The sequence below is a fragment of the Sceloporus occidentalis genome, unplaced genomic scaffold (genome assembly GCF_023333645.1).
Source record: "Sceloporus occidentalis isolate IW3139 unplaced genomic scaffold, rSceOcc1.0.p SCAF_6, whole genome shotgun sequence".
NCBI classification, from domain to species: domain Eukaryota; kingdom Metazoa; phylum Chordata; class Lepidosauria; order Squamata; family Phrynosomatidae; genus Sceloporus; species Sceloporus occidentalis.
Window position 1 is genome coordinate 70,416,712 of NW_028316986.1, and position 21,081 is coordinate 70,437,792.

General features: G+C 41.4%; 1 protein-coding gene across 1 annotated transcript; it reads left to right on the forward strand.

The window, feature by feature from the left end:
* The first annotated feature begins 1,945 nt into the window (after positions 1-1,945).
* Positions 1,946-20,731, forward strand: LOC149310904 (sulfotransferase 6B1-like). Its single transcript, XM_089529986.1, has 8 exons — positions 1,946-1,997; positions 10,871-11,109; positions 12,758-12,903; positions 15,127-15,216; positions 16,237-16,363; positions 17,696-17,790; positions 17,917-18,073; positions 20,406-20,731. The coding sequence occupies exons 2-8, from the start codon at positions 10,914-10,916 to the stop codon at positions 20,534-20,536; spliced, it is 942 nt and encodes a 313-aa protein (XP_089386112.1). The 5' UTR covers positions 1,946-1,997; positions 10,871-10,913; the 3' UTR covers positions 20,537-20,731.
* The last annotated feature ends 350 nt before the right edge of the window (positions 20,732-21,081 follow it).

Sequence of the window (21,081 nt, forward strand, 5' to 3'; positions counted from 1 at the left end):
TCCAAAAGGAGAACAATGCTCAACCTGAGGAAAAGGGAGCAGATGATTCAGTGGGGGAAATACAATAAACATTAGGCAAAGAGGTAACTACAGACTACAGATGAAAAAAAATTCCACCTTGGTAAAGGAATACGTGGCTACTGTAAATGAATTCAAGTCTCCAGGGCCAGATCAACTACACTCAAAAAGAATTGGCAGAAGTAATTTCAAAACCACTGGCAATAATCTCTGAGAATTCCTGGAGAACAAGAATACTACCAGTGGACTGGAGGAGAGCAAATGTTGTCCCCATCTTCAAAGTGGAAAAAAGAGGACCCAAACAATTACTGCCCAGTTAGCCTGAAATCAATACCAGGAAAGATTCTAGAGCAGATCACTGAACAGGGAGTCTGTAAGCATTTAGAAAGGAATGCCATAATTACAAAAAGTCAACATTTTTTTTTTGGTGGTGGTTTTTTTTTTTTTTTTTTTTGATAGAGTTAACACTTGGTAGACTGAGGGGAATGCTGTGGATGTAATTTATCTTGATTTCGGTAAGGTCTTTGACAAAGCCCCCCACAATATCTTTGCAAACAAGCTACTAAAATGTGGTCTAGACAATGCAACGGTTAGGTGGATTTGTAGTTGGTTGGCTGCCCAAACTTGAAAGGTGTTCACCAATAGTGTTTCCTCATCCTGGGGAGAAGTGACCAGTGGGGTGCCACTGTTTTGTCCTGGGTTCTGTCCTGGGGCAAGTGCTATTCGATATCTTTATCTATTATTTGGATAATGGAATAGGAGACATGCTTATCAAATTTGCAAATGACCCCAAATTCGATGGGGTACTTAATACACCAGAGGACAGGGTCAGAATTCAAAATGACCTTAGTACATAAGAGAGCTGGGCCAAATCTAACATAATGAATATCAGCAGGAAAAAATGCAAGGCAGAAAAAATATAATGCACAGATATAGGGTGAGTAATGCCTAGCTTGATAGTAGTATACGTGAAAAAAATCTAAGAGGCTTAGAAGATCACACGCTGGAATCATCAGTGTGATACAGCAACTAAAAGAGCTGATATGATCTTATGCTGCATCAATAGGAGTGTAGTGTCTAGAATCTAAATCAAAGGAAGTAACAGCACCTCTCTATTCTGCTTTGGTCAGGCCTCACCTGTTATATTGTGTCCAGTACAACGTAAGAGGGATATTGACAAGCTAGAGTATGTTCAGAGGAGGGTGACCAGAATGGTGAAAAATCAGGAAACCATGTCCTATGAGGAGTGGCTTAGGGAGCTGGGTATGTTTAGCCTGGAGAAGAGAAGGTTAAGAGGTGTCCCTGTTTAAATATTTAAAGGGGTGTCATATTGAAGATGGAGCAAACTTGTTTTCTGCTGCTCTAGAGACTAGGACCCAAAGCAATGGATTTAGACTACAGGAAAAGAGATTCCACATCACATTGGGAAGAACTTCCTGATAGTAAGAGCTTTTCAACAGTGGAACACACTCCCTTAGAGTTTGGTGAAGTCTCCTTCATTGGAGGTTTTTAAACAGAGGCTGGATGGCCATCTGCTGGGAATGCTTTGACTGTGTATTCCTGCATGGCAGGGGGTTAGACTGGATCAGGGACGTAGCCAAGGGGGGGGGTTCGGGGGTCTGGACCCCCCCTTCAACTCTGGGGATGTTCAAGCTCCTTCCTTCCCCCTCTCCTCCCCTCCATCAAAAGCATTGAGGGCTCAGATAGAGAGGGAAAACAAAAGAGAAAAGACAATATAAGTTGCGGGCTCAGAGAGAGAGGGGGGGGGAGGGAGGGGGAGTAGGCCGGGATCTCTCCCTGTGCTTTCTTTCCCTTTCGTTTCCTTTCCATCCCAGTCCTTCCACTCCTCCTCCTCCCCCCCCCTGTGCTTTTGCCAGAATAAAAGTCTCTCTTCCTGGAGAAGAAAGGAAGGAAGAGAGGAAGGAAGGAAAAAAAGGAAGGAAGGAAGCTTCTAAAAGGAGATATAAAAGAAAGAAAAGGTGACTTCTAACTTTCCTTTCAACAGTTATATCCATATACAATATAGTAAAATAATAATAATAATAATAATAATAATAATAATAATATCACTTACCCAAAATGCTGAGGACTAGATGTATTTTGGATTTTGGAGTTTTTCAGAGTTTGGTATATTTATACATGTCTAATGGGATATAATGGGAGATGGGATCCATGTATGTTTCATATGCACCTCATAGACATAGACTGAAGGTAATTTAATACACAATGTTTTTAAAATAATGTTGTGCTTCTGCACACTGAGCAGTCAGCAAAACCCTGAGACCACTATTCCTTGTATAATTTAATTATTCAGTAATTTCTCTAAACCTTCAGGACTCCCAAGTTTCCTTGAATTGGTGTCAGACCAGATGCTCTCATGGTCAGTTTTGGATTTTGGAATAATTCAGGTTTCAGAAGTCCAGAGACAGGAGACTGGGACTCTACTCTGGACATTTCTTCTGATAATGAACTCAGGTTTTCAAAAACATTCATTTCTGGATTTTTGCAACAACAAAAAAGAGGAGGGTCTGTGATGCAAAAAGCAAAAAGCTTCCTTTCAGCCTTGTTTTTTCTCTTTTTAAAAAGACAAAGAGAATAAAATACAGTTAGCTGGCCCCTTTTTAGCATGTCAATGGGGATGCTTTGATGGAGAGTTCCTGCATGGCAGAATGGGGTTGGACTGGATGGCCCTTGGGGTCTCTTCCAACACTCTGATTCCATGATTCTATAGCACTCTGAGCCTACTGTGATTTTAATTGTTTTTAAAACTATACAGTTTTAACGTTATAAAGTCTTATAGTGCAAACCATGCAATGATGGACTATTGCACTATAATTTTTTATTGATTGATTTTATACCCTGCCTTTCTCCCAACATACGATTCTCTTAAAGGGGTTTGTTTTTCATAAAAAGAAAGGAAGGTATAATGTCTTGGAATTTAAAATTATGATAGATAGATAGATAGATAGATAGATAGATAGATAGATAGATAGATAGATGAGTCTTGGAATTAAAAATCGTGTGTGTGTGTGTGTGTGTGTGTGTGTCTTGGAATTAAAAATCCCTCTTGGAAGTGGGAATGAAATGTTGTGTGGATGCAGCCTGGGTTCTTAGCTCAGCTCAGAAGTTGGAATGCAGTGTCTCAAAGCATGAACAGAGTGTCTCTGAGCATGAACAGAGTGGCTGCCGCTCATTGCTTGAGAAGCTGCACTTTGCTTTATCGACCTGAATTTATCTGATGTAAACACCTTCAGAGGAAGGGCTCAGTTTGCATCTGCACTGAAAAAATAATCCAGTTTGATGGCACTTTAACTGCTCTTGGCTCCATGTTGTGGAATGCTGGGATTTATAGTTTGTTGTGGCACCTGACAGAGATGGCCAAACAGCTCCTCAAAACTACAAATCCCAAGATTCCATAGCACGGAGCCATAACAGAAGTTAAAGTGGTACCATCCTGAAGTAAACGCTTGACCCTCTTTTTGTGTCTTGGGGGGGCTATTAGCCTCTCAAAATGGTGGCACTTAGTCTGGACCCCCCCCCTCCCAAAATCCTGGCTACGTCCCTGACTGGATGGCCCTTGTGGTCTTTTCTAAATCTATGATTCTGTGATTCTGTAAAGGTTGAGAAGTTGTAGCTGCTGCTTTCAGTGGATATGTATGAGAAAGCAAATAGAGAAGAGCCAATGACAGGGTGAGGGGAGAGTGGGATGGGACACCAACTCAATGCAGTGCCATTAATTGGGTGACTGCCTCCTCCAAGCCCACCTCCCTGCTCTCTACCACCCCCCAATAGATACAGTGAGAATTATGGTACTAATTGGCAGAGCAAAGGATGGAAAGAAGAGAGAGTGTAACAAGAGGGTAGGGAAGGCCAGATTTCCAAGGTGATTGGCATCAATTGTCTGTGCCTGCACTTGTCTTCCTCGTGGTGGTGCTTTATGCTGGCTCTCTGCCATTGCTTGCTGGTAGTAGCGGTAGTTGCAGTGGAGGCAGCAGCAGCATCTTCTTAAGAATTGTCATTTTATAGTTTTATCTTTGTTAGCAATCTTGGCTTGCTGGAAGAAGGACAAGGTATAACTATTTTAAATAAAATAAATGCAGCTCAGTGCTACGTGTTGTTGTTGTTGTTGTTGTTGTTGTTGTTGTTGTTGTTATATTCCACTCTATATTCAAAAATTTTCAGCAAAATCTAGTAAAATCAATTAGAACAATTTAAGTACACTTGGCCCTCCACATTTGCAAGTTTACCATCACAACACCTCAGCTATTCTTCTGCTTCCAACCAACGTTGGATGGTGTTGTGTGAATGTGGGCATGGCAGCGTGGGGTTTGGCGAGTGGGGAGTACAAAACTCAATGCCACCAACTCCCTCCTGAAGCCTGAAGCTGTTATCTCAATGTCTACATGGCAGCCTGCTCCCAAAGCTGGAGGTTTGTTTCAATGGGCATACCAGATAAGTTCATTGCACAGGGCTTGGAGAACAGGAACGGAGTGGAACAGAAGGGAACGGGAAGGGAAGGGAACATGGGAAAAACACATATTATCACACAGGAGAATGCTGCCGAGAGTCCCCAATCCGTTCCCCATCGTCCCACAGCAGCCAATTTTGAAAAACTATTCAGAACCGTTCTTCAAAATCGGCTTCTGTGGGACGGATAGATAGCAGATTGGGGACTCCCGGCGGCGTCGGTGGCATTCTCCCGTGCGATAATATATGTTTTTCCTCCATTCCATTCCCTTCTGATTCCCTTCCATTCCACTCCATTCTCCAAGCCCCATGCGATAAACATATGAGTCTCCAGGATCAGAAGTAGGGAGTAGGATCTTTCTTGCTTCCCATTCTTGAAGCTGAAGGCTTTTGTGTCAATGGGCATACCGCTTCAGATGTGGGGAGTAGGATCATTGTTACTCCCATTTCCCAAAGCTGGAGACTCTTGTATGCCCATGATTCAAAAGCCTCATGCTTTGGGAGGATCCATAATAATAATAATAATAATAATAATAATAGGATTTATTTATATGCCACCCAATCACTGGGAATCTGGGCGGCTTACAACAGAGGGGATAATAGACAGTTTCCTGCCCTCAGGCTGACAATCTAAAAAGACATGACACAAGAGGAGAAGGGAATGGTGGGGGGAGGGGATCAGGTCCAGCATTCATCTCTCCCTCTGAGGCTTGGACCAAGGCAGATGGACTGGAGAGAGGGCTCTTTTTCTTAATCGAGGCTGGACCCAATGGTGTTGGGCTTATTCCCCATTTCTGAAGCTGGAGACTATTGGATACACATTGAAGCAAATCCCTCAAGCTGTGAGCATAGGAAGCAAGAAGGATCCTTCCTCCCCACTTCTGAAGCTGCTGTAAGATCAAAAGCTAAATATGAATCACAAAAATGCTACTACAAACCTAGGCTATGTTAACAGGAAATTACAGCCATTAGGCTTTTGCTAGCATGAAGGGTATAATTTATGGAAACAGGCTGCCAAGTGATACACAACTAAAAAAAAGGTTGGGAACCACTGGTCTAGAGGACTGTTCTGCCATGCTCCTCCAAGCTGTTTTGCCCCAGGAGAGGTCTCCTTTACATAGGAAGTGGCCCAGAAGTGACTTTCAGGTCACTTTCTGTTGTAAAGATCTCTCTTAGGCCCAAAACAGCAGAGGGAAGCCAAAAAGATGGGGAAATGCCCCCTAGAGGGTTTTGAGATCCTTTGGGGGCCAAAAGATTTTTAAAGAGAAGAAGGATGAAGCCTGCCAAGCGTCTGGAGGGCCAGTGAAGCCCTTCAATATCCAACAGAGTTTCAAGGTCCATCATCTCTCTCTTGAAGAATGAAGTATTGATTTGATCTCCACTGATCTTTTGGTTATGCACTACATTTATGAGTCACAAAAATGTTCTCACAATGAGAAAACAGCCTACATGTGTGCATTATATATGCACACTCATCCATCTGTCTGGTTGTCTGTCACTAGACCAGGAGCCTCTAAAGATAGAGTGGGTGACATGTGGCACTCCAGATGTTGTTGGGCTGCCATTCCTATCAACAAAAGATGTAGGATGATGGAAGTTACACTATAGGAACTTCTGGAAGGCTGCAAGTTGCCCACATCTGTTCTATAGGATAGAGCCTAGGGTTCCTTGACCTCAGGGCCTGCACCTTCTTTTCCATTGCTCAGGGCAAGAGAAAGGAATCTCAGGGTGAGAACATTGATTTGCAAAACATATGCATAGTTGAGCTTTCTATGGCTACTATAAATAGGGTTCCTAGATCTCTAGAGCTGGCCCTTCTTCACCAGATCTCAGTAGGAGGGCTAGGCATTTCAGGGAAGAGCATTGGCTTGAAAAGTCTATGGCGGGTTATAGACCGCCACTTTGAGGCGGTCTGCCACCGCTGCCGTTTGCTCCGTAAGGGAGCCGTCGCAGCCACACTGCGCGGCTCCCTTACGGAGCAAAAAAGAAGCTCCAAAATGGAGCTTCTTTCTGCGGTGCCTCTGTGACGTCGCGAGGCGCCAGTGGCACATTCGCGATGTCACAGGTTCCGCGACACGTTCGGACGCACAGCGTCCGATATGTAAAGATGGCGCCAGCCGTGTGGAACGGCCGGCGCCATATTGTATGGACAGAGTCCGTATTAGACCCAGGGGCGTCTAGAAGAGACGCCCCTTTTTTAAAATGGGACGTCCTGCGGACGTCCCAAGTGCCAGTTTGTAACCGGCCCAAGTTTTTCTCACTTGTTAGACATGGTTTTTAATTTGAATGGCATACTCTGTGCAACTGTAGTTGATGTATATGTATTATGCTTAACTACATCACTTGGGGGCACTCCTTGTACAAGAGTCTGCCTCTTGGGACATTACAAGGGGTTATCTCTATTACTCACATTTTGGCCCTGAAATCTCAAGACCTCAATAATCCAGGCTTGACAACCCTAATTTGGTCTTGTGCTTTACAACTGAAAGTCAAAAGTTTATCTATCTGTAGTTAGGTGTGTTTGCAGCAACTCATACATTTCTGGTTTACAACTTTTTACAACCAGCCAGACAAGTCTGTTAAAACATCACAAGGTGAAGGTTTATGTAATGAATGTCAGGAATTGCCCTATTGCTATCCTCACTGTGTTTTTGCATCTCATAGTAAAATAAATTTGGAACAAAATGTTCCAGTTCACAGTAGTCATAACCACAACATCTGCAGAATTTTCTTGTGAATGCTACCAAAAGCCAGGAACTAGTCATGTATGTAGTCAATTTTGTTTCAGGCCTACTTTTGGAACTGAATCAGCCTTGGCCACCCAGATTAATGACCTAGTAGCCATGATAGGGAAATCATGGGGTACTTGCTACAGTGAAACACTTAGCTGGGGTGGGGGGGGTGAGGAGGAAGAGACTGTTTGTGGTCTGGAAGAAGCAGCACCAATCAGGGAAGAAGAGATTAGGATGTGCTACTTGCTTCCATGTCTCTTTACAGTGCAGCAAAAAGAACTTCTGGGGTTGAGTGGGCAGCACAAAGTTAAATGAGGAAAGAGAAGGCCAAGTGACAGAGAGGGAGGAAAGAGAAGCAGTGGTGGTGAGAAAGACAATTGGCACAAACTAGACAAATACTACACATGTGTTAATTTGCTCATTTATGCTAGGTGTAATTTTAGCTGCCTTTATTTTTAAGCAAACACTGTTAAGTACCTGTACCTTTGCCATTGTGTAAATTTCTTTCAACTGAGTCTACCCTCCATGCATTTGATGAAATCAGCTGGAATTCATAAAAGTGTCTGTGAAATAAAGCATGTGAATCTTCCAAAATCCAAGTTTCTATTGTTTTCAGTACTAAGGGTATAGGTCTTTTTCTTCAACAGGAGATGGGGCTGCAATGTTATCTTGTTAGGAAGATAAAACTTCCCCCACTCTCTTTGTCTCATCCAGGCACTTTTCCCCCTAACTTGTTGGTCCTGATTTTTTTGGATTAGATCATGCCATGTACTCTTGCTTGCAGTTTGTTATTGCAGCAAAGAATTTCTAAATATAGGCGCGATACATACCGGCAAAATGTAGTGGGGCGGCGGCGGCGGCAGTAGGGTTAGGGAGAGTGCACCATTCAGACACTTCCTAACCCTAGTACGTACTAGGGTTAGCCTAGTACATACTGGCGGCAGCAAAATGGTGATACCCTGTCTACATGGGTGCCGCCATTATGACATGATGAACGCATAGCGTCTGCTCATCGCGTTGCGCTTGCAATGTCATGAGTGCATCATTTACGCACTTGGGCATCGCAAGCGCGATGAAAAAAGAACCTTCTTTTTGCGGGTTCTTTTTGCTCTGCGGGGAAGCCCCACGGCCTGGCGGCTGAGGCTTCCCTGCGGAGCAAACCAGGGCGGCAGGAGACCACCCTTTTTGGGCTGTCTGTATCCTGCCAAAGTTCTGTTGCATATGAGGCTGGCTGGTTTTATCAGCCATAAAGGCACTTACCAATAAAGCTCACAGGGCAATCTGTACTGTCTCAGACACTGTCTCCAACCCCTGATATGTGTGTACTTTATTTTCATCATTAGGAAGTAAAGATACAGGGAGATAAGACCACAGTAGCAAGAGCATGAAGATTTATCTGCTACTTTCTTTTATTCTAGTCCCATCACAGCTAAGCTAAAGTAGTAATCATCTCACTTCCATAAAAAGGGGAAAGACCAAATAAAAATCTAAAGAAAAAATAAATTGATTTAAAATTGAACAAGAAATCCACTGTCCACTCAACTGATGTGTCACTTGACAGAGGACACCCCCTTCTCTTTCTTTGTGGCTTTTTTTCTCATGTGACAAGACTCTCGGCAAAATAAACAGAATTTCCAGTTGGCAGATGACAACAAGCAACTAAAAGAAAAAGAGCTGTAGTTTGTTTAGCCACTCCCAATTGCAGGGTGAGCTAAGAGGTAGTAGTATTAAGCAGCATTTACTAGAGACTTCAGTAATTAGTAGAGTCAACCCTCCAATATCTACCAATTTTTCATCCATGGAGTCAAGCATCCAGGTTTGAAAATATGTTAAAAATATATAAATTCCAAAAAGCAAACCTTGATTTTGCCATTTTATATAAGGGGCACCAACTTACTGTGTCATTGTGTTTAATGGGACTTGAATATCCATGGATTTTGGTATTCGTGGGGGGTCCTGGACTCAAACCCTAGTGAATACCAAGGGCCCACTGTATGGTTTTGTCTGCCATTCTGAAATCTCATGATAAAAGGATAAACTGTAAATAAATAAATAAATAAATAAATAAATAAATAAATAAATAAATATCCTGCCCTTGACTACAGGATTTCAAGGCAACAGGCACATTTTAAAAAAATCTATAATATATGTTTAGCAGAAGGCTTGGTATTTATGCTTTTATTCTAGTTTTGTGCTTTTGCCTTCTATTGCAACACTGATGCTCTTTGCATAACAGCCATTTAACAGGGCAAGTGACTACATTCCAAGTGTATTAAAGTAACTGTGACTAACTGAACAACTAAAATACATTGCATGACAATTGCATGGCAATTTCATTTACTGTCAGCTTTCCTCATTTTGAAAGACCTCTGCTCTGCTTTAAAAAGGAGCAGGAAAAAATGCTGACATTAGCGCACAGGGAACTTTGAGGTGTCCCAAGCTACTTTCTTTGGCTAACTGGACAATGCCAAGAGAAACAACATGAGTGAAAAATTGACTCATGTTTCATAATGGACTAGTGTGCTTCTGGCTTTAGGGTACAGTAGCAGTATTCTCTTAAAGTAGTCCTATAGAAAAATGTTTACAGTCACCATGGGAGTAAATTCTTATACAGATGGTGGACAATGAAAGGCAAATTAGATAGCATGCTAAAGACATCTTTGCATTTACTGTGGCATTTTTTAAAAAATAAAATAAAATACCATTACTAAATAGAATTGATAATTAATGGGATCAAAGGAGATGTGAAGGATGAATTTCTTCCTTTACTGTATATGAGGAGGAAATATGTGAGGAAAATGCCTCTTTTTAGAACTGGAACAGTATTTGCTTCAAAGAAAATCATTTGTTGGCACTAATAAGATCCACTCTCCCCTTCAAACAAATTACTGGAGGAGCATTTTCCCTCAGGACTATAACACAGGAAGGTTCAAGAAACAGATCATTTTCAAAGGGCAAAGTGGAGAATTGGTGGATAAGAAGGAGCAAAACTCCTTCTTATCAGTACCATGAAAGAAAATCAGTTTAAAAATCCATGTTCATTTTCCAACATCTTGTTATGTGCTTATGCAGGCTTTGTAGGGTGTATTTGTTTAAGTAATGGGTGGTGCTGAAGTTTTGAAGCATGCTTTGCTTAAGGCCAGCAGCATAGCTTCTTTTTGTCCTCAAAGCTTATTTTAGTTGAATTATTTCTAAAGAGGTGTAGGTAATCAAAAATAGACATGTGACAGCACTCACATGAACCAGGGAAACAGGTTGTCCAAGTCTTAGATTCATACACTGCCTTTTTAAATACTATATTTTTAACTTATCATAGGAGCAAATGGACACAGCTGGCTTCTGTTGAAGTGCTTGTAGGAAATTTTGGCCACATTTGCAGGAAAAGTTTCTCTTCTCTCAACACTTTGAGCCAGTTTTCTCTGCCTCAAGCATTTCATTGAAATGTCCTGGGTCAGCTCCAATTGGCCAAAGCTCCACTGCAAAATTTTCGTGCAAAGGAAAAGGAAAACGGTACACTTAGACATCTCAAATATCACTGACGTAGCATTAATCAGTAACCAGTTTTCTTCTTTGAGGGAGGTATTCAAGCATATTGTTTCCTGTTTATTTAAATGATTTCTCTGCTGTTATATTTGCTTCTTTGACCAAGCCAGCTTGGATTCCATTCTACTTGTATCATTGCTTTATGCTCCTATCATGGCTCAGAAAGGATTAAGTGAAAATCTGGAGAAGAAACTGGAAGAAAACAAAAAGACTCCACCTGAAGAGGGGCTTATTTTATACAATGGGGAGTTATATCCTGCTGGAGCCTGTAAACCAGAAACACTGAGTATTCTCCACACTTTTAAAGCTCGGAGTGATGATGTGGTTTTAGTGGGATATGCCAAAACTGGTAAGTGTCTCAAACTTGAAAAATTTCATAAGCCTTTGTTGTGCCTATGAAAGTTTGTTTAATTGGGTTCCAATTATATTTAATTGGGTAATTAAATTGGTAATGTCTGGATCAGAAGGAACCTAATTGTGACACACTGAATTAGTTTTTCTAATGAAAATGTAAAAACTATACCTTACCGAAGGAGTGAATAGCGTATATTATATGTAACCAAAAATACGGGATCTTCAAAGTGAATCTAAATTTAAATAATGTAAAGAATATGATGTATGGCTATTATTTAAATCATTTCATTTAAATAAGTACATAAATATCTTGCAGTTTGTACAACCAGGAATCAAAAAGCATCCAACAAGCAGACCTGAGGTCTGGGGGCTCAAAAACAGCCAGGAGGGAGGAAATGTGTTGGAATTGTTCCTGCTCTCTCTAGAGGTAGTGTGGGACATGTTGAGTTGAAATCAAATCAAATCAAAGGTATGGGGATTTTGAGAAGCATATGTGCCTCAAGAACTTCACTTTCCTCACTTTTGCATTACAAAACTTTAGCCACAGTTCCGAGTGCTTTGATGTTGGGGATATTTCATATGTACTTTTTTAAAAATGTAATGAGGCTATTTCACAAATACTGGGAAAATAGTTATGTGAGTTTCTTCCCTATTAGGTTGCACCACTTTTTTTATCCTGATGAAGAGAGCTTTGGGGTTGCAAACAATAGCTGGTGGTTAGTTGGGAACAGTACTTGTATTGTTTTCTGCAATTCTGTACAGTGCACCCACATTATATGCGGGCACGGCTTACATGCATGTGGCTTACGCAACTTCCAGCATACACTCGAAGCTTGCGCCGGAAGAAGCCTCAGCACGCCAGAAAGAAGTAATGGGGCACATGCCCACAGCACATACCCTGCAGAGCTTGAGCATACATGGTTTTTCCCTTACACGGGGGGCGGGGGGTGTCCCAGAACAGATCCCCTGCATAAGGAAGGGCACACTGTAGTTATCTTGTTTGATATCAGAACACAAAATAGACAGAGCTATAATCAATTGATCCTTAATATTTTATTAAGTCTTCTGGTGCTAAAAAGCTAGTACATTTTGCATCAGTATGGCTTGTCAGGCTTCATTTATGTATATCCTTGAAACACCCTCCAACTATCCCAACTTAACAAGGACAGTTCTGATTAATCCTCTGCTGTTTCACATTTTCAGATGATTTTAAAATGTCCCAGTTTCTTCTCCTCCCCCTTTCCTCCTTTGACTTCATCTTACTTCAGTTGTTTCAAAAACTCATTTAAATGACTTCAAAAAGTATTTTGCACTCAACTTAGTGGGAGCGAGGAAAGGAGGGTGAAATTCTGTTTTTAGTGTAATATTGGAGAGTATGGCTTCAGCATTTATCATTCTTACAAGCTTCATTTTGGAATCCATTTTCTTGCTGAAAGACCTCTAATCTAAATCCAATTTGTAGTCTCAACAAGAGCAGGCCCACTGTTTCAAAGAGAACTTGGCAAATCAACACCTATGTAAATTGCATTGACTCAGCAGGTCTACTCAAGTGGGGACTCGCAATTAGGTTTAGGCCTAAATGATTGCAGGCATAAGAATAAGATGCTTTCTGCATTTTAAATGTAATTTGTGTATTTCTTCAGGTACTAATTGGCTTGGTCATATATTAATTGAACTGGAGGCTGCATCTGGAAAGTATGATGAAGAAGAAAGGAACAGGAGGAAGCAACAAGAAAAAGAATTAAAACTTATGCCATATCTTGAATTTGGAGATCCTGAGAAGTTTCAGGTCAGCATCTAGAGCAATGCTCTATCATTTCTTTTATCCAAATGGCAACAGAGCCACAAATAATCCAATTCAAATAATCTGAGGGATTCCCTCCACCCTCAGGATCTTGGAAGGTTGTGACTGTTGTATCCAACATTTCCATTGGGCCACAGGCCACCAATGCCCATGGCCAATTGTACCATGATAAATGGTTGTAGTGGTGATTTCACATTTCAGGCAATTTTTAAAAAGACCCAGATGTGTTTCAAACTCAAGCATTTCTACCTTCCCAAACTGGAAGTGCCTCTTTTTCAGGGCAAGGAGAGCAGAAAATGGTTTGGGAGGAAGGTTAATTCTGTTTTGGTCAGGCCCCACCTGGAATATTGTGTCCAGTTCTGGGCACCACAATTTTAAAAGGATGTTGAGAAACTGGAGCATGTGCAAAGGAGGACGACTAAAATGGTGAAGGGTCTGGAAACCATGCCCTATGAGGAACAACTCAGGGAGCTGGGGATGTTTAGTCTGGAGAAGAGAAGGTTAAGAGGTGATATGATAGCCCTGTTTAAATACTTGAAGGGATGTCATGTTGAGGAGGGAGCTAGATAGTTTTCTGCTGCTCCAGAGACTAGGACTCGGAGACTAGATGCAAGCTACAGGAAAAGAGATTCCACCTGAACATTAGGAGGAACTTCCTGACAGTAAGGGCTGTTCAACAGTGGAACACACTCCCTTGGAGTGTAGTGGAGTCTCCTTCCTTAGAGGTCTTGAAACAGAGGCTGGATGGCCATCTGTTGGGATGCTTTGATTTAGATTTCCTGCATGGCAGGGGGTTGGGCTGGATGGTCCTTGTGTTCTCTTCCAAGTCTATAATTCCATGATTCTAATGCAACCTGCACTTTATTCATCCCTGATTTAGGGCTTGTTTACATGATTACAATACTCCTAATTCCAGTCAATTAGAATGTGCTGTGGCCACATGCAAATAGCAAGAATTCAGGCCTTTTGCCAGGGAGGGGCGAGGCTGCGTAAACTCTGCAAAAAAGGCATTCCAACTTTTACTGGCATGTCTGCAAAATCCACAAGGATGCTCATTATCCCATGTATGACAGTTTGTCTGCTTTGCATTTATTCAGATGGCTGCATGTTTTCAGCATAAGGAGGGACAATAGATGGAAACTGTGCAGGAAAGTAAACGTCAATAGAACGTCAATGTGAATGTGCAACAAACCTGCAGCATTTCACAGCAATTCACATAATACACTTCCATGCACGCTAGGTCTCAGACAGACAGAACTGTGGGTAAGCTGCTGAGTTTTTATAAGGTGAAATTCACACAATTGATGAGTCTCCCTATGCCCAATTCAAATGGTTATATGTTGATATTAATTACTATATGCTGACCTCCCGTTGGGAACATTGTAACACAATGTTTAATTTCCCTCACAATCTTGACAGGATAATGTTTTACTAGACTGGAAGATGTTTTATACCATCTCCCAGTCTTGTAATCTTTATAGTCTTGTATTCACACTGACATGTTAGTGGCCATAATTTATGTTGACAATTCAGGAGTTAAAAACAAAATATATCCAGTTGATCCAAATGAGATCATCTGGAAGAAGATTAACATGACCCCATAAGAAATATACAGAGAGAGAGAGAGAGGAATAATTGAAAGTAACATATGACAAAGAAAATTTGGTCTGAAAATTTCCCTGTTTTGTTTGGGAGAGCACCTTTTCCTCTGTATTTCACCACAAACTCAAGGGTCAGTTGTACACACAAATGTACACAAGGGATTGCATGTTACCAACAACAGCCAGGTAATTTAAAGTGATTAAACCCTCCTGTACAGGGCTGAAAGAAGGCATATCCAATCTGCTGTGAAGATAATATTGACTGCTTTCAGGACATGAAGTAAACATTGGAAGAGCCAGCTTATGGGGACCACTGGTCTCATGAGAGCCAGGCAGCACCCAGTGAAAGAAAGAGAGAGCCATTCCTGCAGATTTATTAATAAATTTCCTTACAACAACTTTTCTGATTAAGTTTTAAAAATTGTATACCACATCAGCAGCTAGGCATACACAATGAATGATTATTTAAATCATTAAGCTTAAGAACTACAATGTCTATTGTGATGTGGCTAATATGTTAGGAATGAGACCTATGATGCCATTTCATCAGTGTCCTTTTTCATATAAAGAGGTATTAACTTTCCCTATTTGTATGTCACTCTTCAAGAGGATGGAAATGTTACCTTCCAGAAGAATTATAAGAACACATCTAATTCCTCACAAGATGCCCAAAACGTTTTTTGAACAAAACACAAAGGTAAGCACTCTGCTCAAGATCTCATTTTCTGCTTGATTAATTTAGAATATTTATATGCCATATCTCAACAGTACTTTTTCAGTGTGATTGGCATAGGGTGTATCCATACTACAGAATTAAAGCAATTTGACACCACTTTAACTGTCACAACTCTATCCTACAGAGTCCTAGGATTTGTAGGTGAGGCACCAGAGCTCTCTGTCAGACCATGCTGAATACCTCACCAAACTACAAATGTCAGGATTCTGTAGAATATAGAGTCATGGCAGTTAAAGTGGTGTCAGTGCTTTAATTCTCCAGTATGGATATACTTGTAGTAAAATGGGGCAACAAGCAAACCACAGTTAGACTATGGCCTCTTACAGACAGCCAAAATAAAGCTGCTTCAAGTCACAGTGGAGGTATGGTGTTTCAATGATGCATGCGTCCTAAGAGTCGAGAAGCCACACCAAAGCCATGCTCCAGTCCTTAGGGCTGGACCGTGGCTTTGGTGTGGCTTCTAGAATCTTAGGACGCATGCATCAATGAAACACCATACCTCCACTGTGACTCGAAGCAGCTTTATTTTGGCTGTCTGTAACAAGCCTATGATTTGTTAGGAAGTCTCTCAATTAGGGGAATTTTAATTAGCTCAAATTGCTGCGAGGGGGCCCGAACAACACCCTTTGCCAAGACTGTGTCCCGTGGTGTATACCAAAGGTCACCAGGAAATCCTTAGAGAGATGGCACAGATACTAAATATGTCCAATTAAATGTCTAAAGGTTATTAAAGGAGAAACACACATATAGCAAGGGGACACACACACACACACACACACACATTTTCAATATTGGCGGAAAGCAAAGGGGTGAATTCGGGAGATAGGTTGATAGAGAGACACCACTATTATGAGCTTTTTAAGTGTTATTTTCCTTTTATTAATTCATTTCTAAGAACAAATACAATTTCAGCTCTTGCTTATTGGAGTCTGAAATCCTTGTGTTTCAATACATTAATTTGTATCTTTTTGTTCTTTAAAGATGCTGGTTTTGTTTCGGAATCCAAAGGATACAGCTGTATCTTACTTCCACTTTGCCAAATCCATGAAATTGACTTCCAGTGAGAAAACCTGGGATGAATTCTTCTCAGACTTTATCAATGGAAAAGGTGACATTGACTCTTTTCCCCTAGTTAGTTTATTACAATCTAAACTAGCTTTATTTATAGTAATAGCAAGTACATTTCTATGCCACTTATCAGTGAACTAAACACTCCCTAAATGGTTTGCAATGGGTAAGCCAATTGACCCCAACAAGCTGGGTACTCATTTTAGCAACCTATGGAAGAATGCCATACAGAGTGGACCTTGGAGCCCCTGGGATCAAACTGACAACCTTGTGGCTGCAGTATAGGCATTTAACCACTGTGCCACCAGGGCTCCTTTCAAATATGCCACTCTAAGAGAACCCACAGTTTACTCCAGGAAATTCTGGAGTTAACCAAGGTGTTCTGGACATGAAGACAGTTGGATTAGGCTGGATCTGGAGTGACCCAGATGTCCACCTGCCTACACATCAGCCTTATCATCTTGCTGGTCTGTTCCCCTCAATGCCACAACCACTACCATAGCACCACCAGCCAAGCAGCTTCTTGTCAGAGCCTGGCTATTGCTGTTGCTTGTGCTGGGGTCAGAATGGGGCTCCCCATCATGCAATCAACAAGAAGGAGGTCACTTCTTGTCCTGTCCTGACCTCCACAGAAGCAACAGCCAGGCTATCACAGGGAGTTTCTTGGCTCTACAGCTACAGCTGTGGGGCCACAGTAGTGGCAGCACCAAAGGGAACAGGCTACTGGGACAATGAGGTGACACCTGATGGCCCATTTGGACATGTTTGGCCCACATTGTGTCAACCAATACTCTAGATTAAAGGGACAAGTGTAGACACACTCAGTGGGGCTGTGATACTGGGGTTAAGTGGAAAAGAAACAGAGGAAGTGAGGTAAGCATGTATCTGAATCTCATCTGCAGAATAGGATACACTGAAGCTAAGGACTTGCGACTGTCCAGCAAAAAGCCTTATCTCTGCCTTGCTTTTCCAAATCTCCTTCTTTGGCACACATGTCCTTAAGTCCTCACCTCCTTCTAAGCACTGCTGCCAGTATAGCCATTTCATACAGCTATAGTTATTTTGGTGCTGATCAGTAGATTTTTGCAAATAAGTGACAGACAGGTCTCCTGCTAAAGCAGGAATGGGCAAATGCATGAAATCCAAGGGACACACAGGTCCCTGATAGGCTTTTTCTCAAACCAGGAAGTGAAATAGAAATCACTGTCAGTTTTGAAAAGAGTCAAGCACTTGTTTATAGATGCAGGTAATGTGAATGGAAATCCACAACTGAACAGTTAAATTGCAGTTAGATTGTACAAAAATCCCTTGCTTACCAATCATATGTATGAGAGATCTCTTAGTCATCCAAACATTTTTTTCCTTCTATTAGTGGCCTACGGCTTTTATTTGGACCATATCACTGAATGGAACAAGTATATCGATGACAAAAATGTTATGTTTATTACCTATGAAGAACTAAAAGAGGTGAGCTTTAAAGATTGTACTGTTTTTTAAACTTCTGATTTGTGTTTTAATTCAGGACTATCTAGGAAATGAAAATAAGATTTTTCGTTTACTCTCTTTCCTTGGTATATATTTTTGAAATTTCAGAATACGACTTCAGGAATAAAAAGAATAGCCGAATTCTTTGAATTTTCTGTGACTGAAAAAGATATTCAATCTATTGAGGAGAAAACCAGTTTCAAAACCATGAAAGAGAGAGCAGCAGAAACCCATGGAGATATAGGCCAGAATTTTTTTCGTAAAGGTATGATTCTAGTATATTTAATTAATTTTATAAACAACACAAATTGAAACTATAAGCTATTTAAGAACAAACCTACCCATGCAACAATATCATGCAGCCAGTTTCCTCAATAATTGTACAACTCTGTAGTGCAACTAGGGGATTATAATCCATGTTTCAGTGTAATAACATTCAAGGGATTCCTTCCCACAACTAGAAAGCCAGCATACAATATATGGTTTGCAAACCAAAGGTAGTAGTTTTAGAAGTGGAAGTAGATTTCAAAATTATACAAATTTAGTAGTGGAGGAAAGATTTCAAAATTGTACAAATTTAATAAAACATAAATATTAAACAGGAGATGTGTCAGTATACATATCTTGAGCTACAATGCAAGAAGAGTAGAATGTACCTGTTTTGTATCTGGGAGGCTGAAGACATAGCTGAAGAAAGAGAGAGGGGGGGATGCCATTTGAAAGATCCTCAGTCTCTCTCCAACCACATTCTGTATATGAAAATACAGTAGGACCTCTGTACCCACCGATTCTGCATCCATGGATTCAACCATCTGTGGCCTGAAAATATTTTTAAAAATCCAAAAAGTACCATATATACTCAACTATAAGCCAACCTCATGTATAAGTCAAGAGCAGGTTTTGCGGCCAAAATTATGGATTTTGATATGACCCATGGTCAAGGGTAAAATCTAGGGGCATGTAACAAAGGATGTAAAGGATGATGCAAGGGAAAATGATGCCAAAGAACTTAGAAAATTCTGGCAGGCATAACTGTGCTCATCCTAAAGGCTGAATGGATGAGAGAGTAGAGGGGATCCATACCTCTTTTTGGTGCTAAGCTCTTGCTTTTTATTCAGAGTTTTTTGAGTCAATTTTTTGACTAAAATTTCTAGACTTTTTGGGTCAATTTTTTGACTAAAATTTCTAGACTTATACATGAGTATATACAATAACCTTGATTTTGCCATTTTATATAAGGGACACAATTTTACTACTCCATTGCAGTAGTATCACTGAAGGGGTGTGGGCTGTATCAGGTGATACCTCAATGGGGGTGACACTCCAGGATGTGGAATGACACCTGGTCATCTCCCTGACCCCGACAGTTGTTGTTTTGGCCCATGTTGGGGCTGCTCCCCCCCCCCCCGTGGGAGCTGTTCAGGCCTGTGCCAGCACTCCCCTGGGCCTGCACAGGTTCTCCGCGGGCCACGGCTGATTTCCTCGGCCTGGATCAGCACTATGCAGGCCTGTGCCCACTCTCCCCAGGCCCACAATGGCAGTCCCCCAGGTTTGGGCATTCCCCCTGGGCCCATGGGGTGCAGCTGCAGCCTTCATGGGTGTCCTTCTAGCTCCGGAAACCCACTGGAAGTCCAGGGCCAGAAGTCCTGCTCACCCCAGAGGTCCTGCCCCTGACACTTGCTGTTACTCATTGCAGGGACACCACTGCTCTATTGTATGTAAAAGAACCTGAGCATCCACAGATCTTGGTATTCAAGGGTGGGGTGAGCATGAGGGGGTGCTGGAACAAAATCCTTGTGGATACCAAGGGCCAATTGTACAGTTATTCCAACCCCCCCCCCCTCCAAATCTGAAATATGGAATACATCTAGCCCCAAACATTTGGGATAAGGGATACTGAACCATTACATTTCATTTATTATGGCAAATAACATGTACTATAAAAAGATTATCCACAGTGTACAATGTAAGTTGACCTATATGAAGAAGGATTGCAAAAATGAATAATTCTTCAACATGTACCTAAAAATAAGAATTGTCAGAGTATATCTGTTACTGTGGAATACATTCAAGGAGATGTAGCCCCCTGGGAGGCCTCTTCAGAGGACATCATGGAACAAGTTGGACTACAGTCAGCCCTTTATATCCATGAGGGTTCCATTTTGGGCCCCTCCCCTAAAGATGCCAAATTCCACAGGACTTCAAATTCCATTCTCCTCAATGGCAGTGCAATGTACACACCACTGTGTTGCCGCGTCTGTGTGTATGTGTTGCCATTGAGGAGAATGGGACATGGCCATCAGTGCATGCCCCAATCTGTGGATGGCAGGCCGGCAGAAAGAAAGAGCCAACTGTATATGATAGAAAGCTCCTTCATCGGTAACCAGGCTAGTCTAGAAGCAAATATAAAGCAAATGTTTTTTCTACAGCAGGAGGATTATACACTGCTGATGAGGGTATTCTGCACTAGCTTTAGTTTCCAGATGAATCTTAATGGACAGCCTACATAGAATGCATTGCAACAGTTCAACCTCAAATCTACCACTCTTTCCTTTCTCTCTCTGTCCCCACAAATTTTATTAAATTTATTCTTTCAGGCATAGTAGGAGACTGGAAGAGCATCTTCTCAGCGGACCAGAGTGAAGAGATGGACAGAAAATTTGAGGACAATGTAGGAAGAACTAGGCTTGGGAAAATGTTGAAATATGAGGTGTACTGCAAGAACTAAGGAGAGCAACAGTACTGCAAACCTCTCAAGTTTCTTTTTTTGCACATGTGGAAAAGTATGTCCGAGATACTCCTGTGTGCCAATAATAATGCCACTCCATCTCGACCCATGGTATTTATATTATATTGATAAAATTGGCATGTTTTTATGTGAACTAACTTTCAAATAATTAATAAAAGCTAGTACATCTTCAAAGATCTGCTTTATTTTAATTGGAGGACATGGGGTGGGGTGGGGTGGGGGACACTATGACTGTAGCCTGTTCTGGTGAACTGAAACCATTTTACAACATGACCCTCCCCACACTGACCTAAAAAAAGAAGGTGCTTTTTCTTTTGCTGCTGCACCTTTTCTCTTCACCATCTCAAGTAGAGCTTTAGCTCTATCTTCCTTTGCTGCCTTATTTCTGCTTTGAAGCAACAAGAGCTATTCATGTCAAGAACCTTGCATACACATATGGCCACCTTATCTTCCAAAATCCCTTCCCCCCAAAAGTATTTTCCAGCACCTCCACTCTTGAAAACCACCACAAAAGGCAATGTGCT

What these genes read in the sequence shown, in the direction of transcription:
- LOC149310904 (XM_089529986.1), top strand. Translation starts at nt 10,914, where the DNA reads ATGGCTCAGAAAGGATTAAGTGAAAATCTGGAGAAGAAACTGGAAGAA. An exon ending in AGACTTTATCAATGGAAAAG is followed by an intron (nt 16,364 to 17,695) that starts GTGACATTGACT and finishes TCCTTCTATTAG; the next exon opens with TGGCCTACGGCTTTTATTTG. An exon ending in CCTATGAAGAACTAAAAGAG is followed by an intron (nt 17,791 to 17,916) that starts GTGAGCTTTAAA and finishes TTGAAATTTCAG; the next exon opens with AATACGACTTCAGGAATAAA.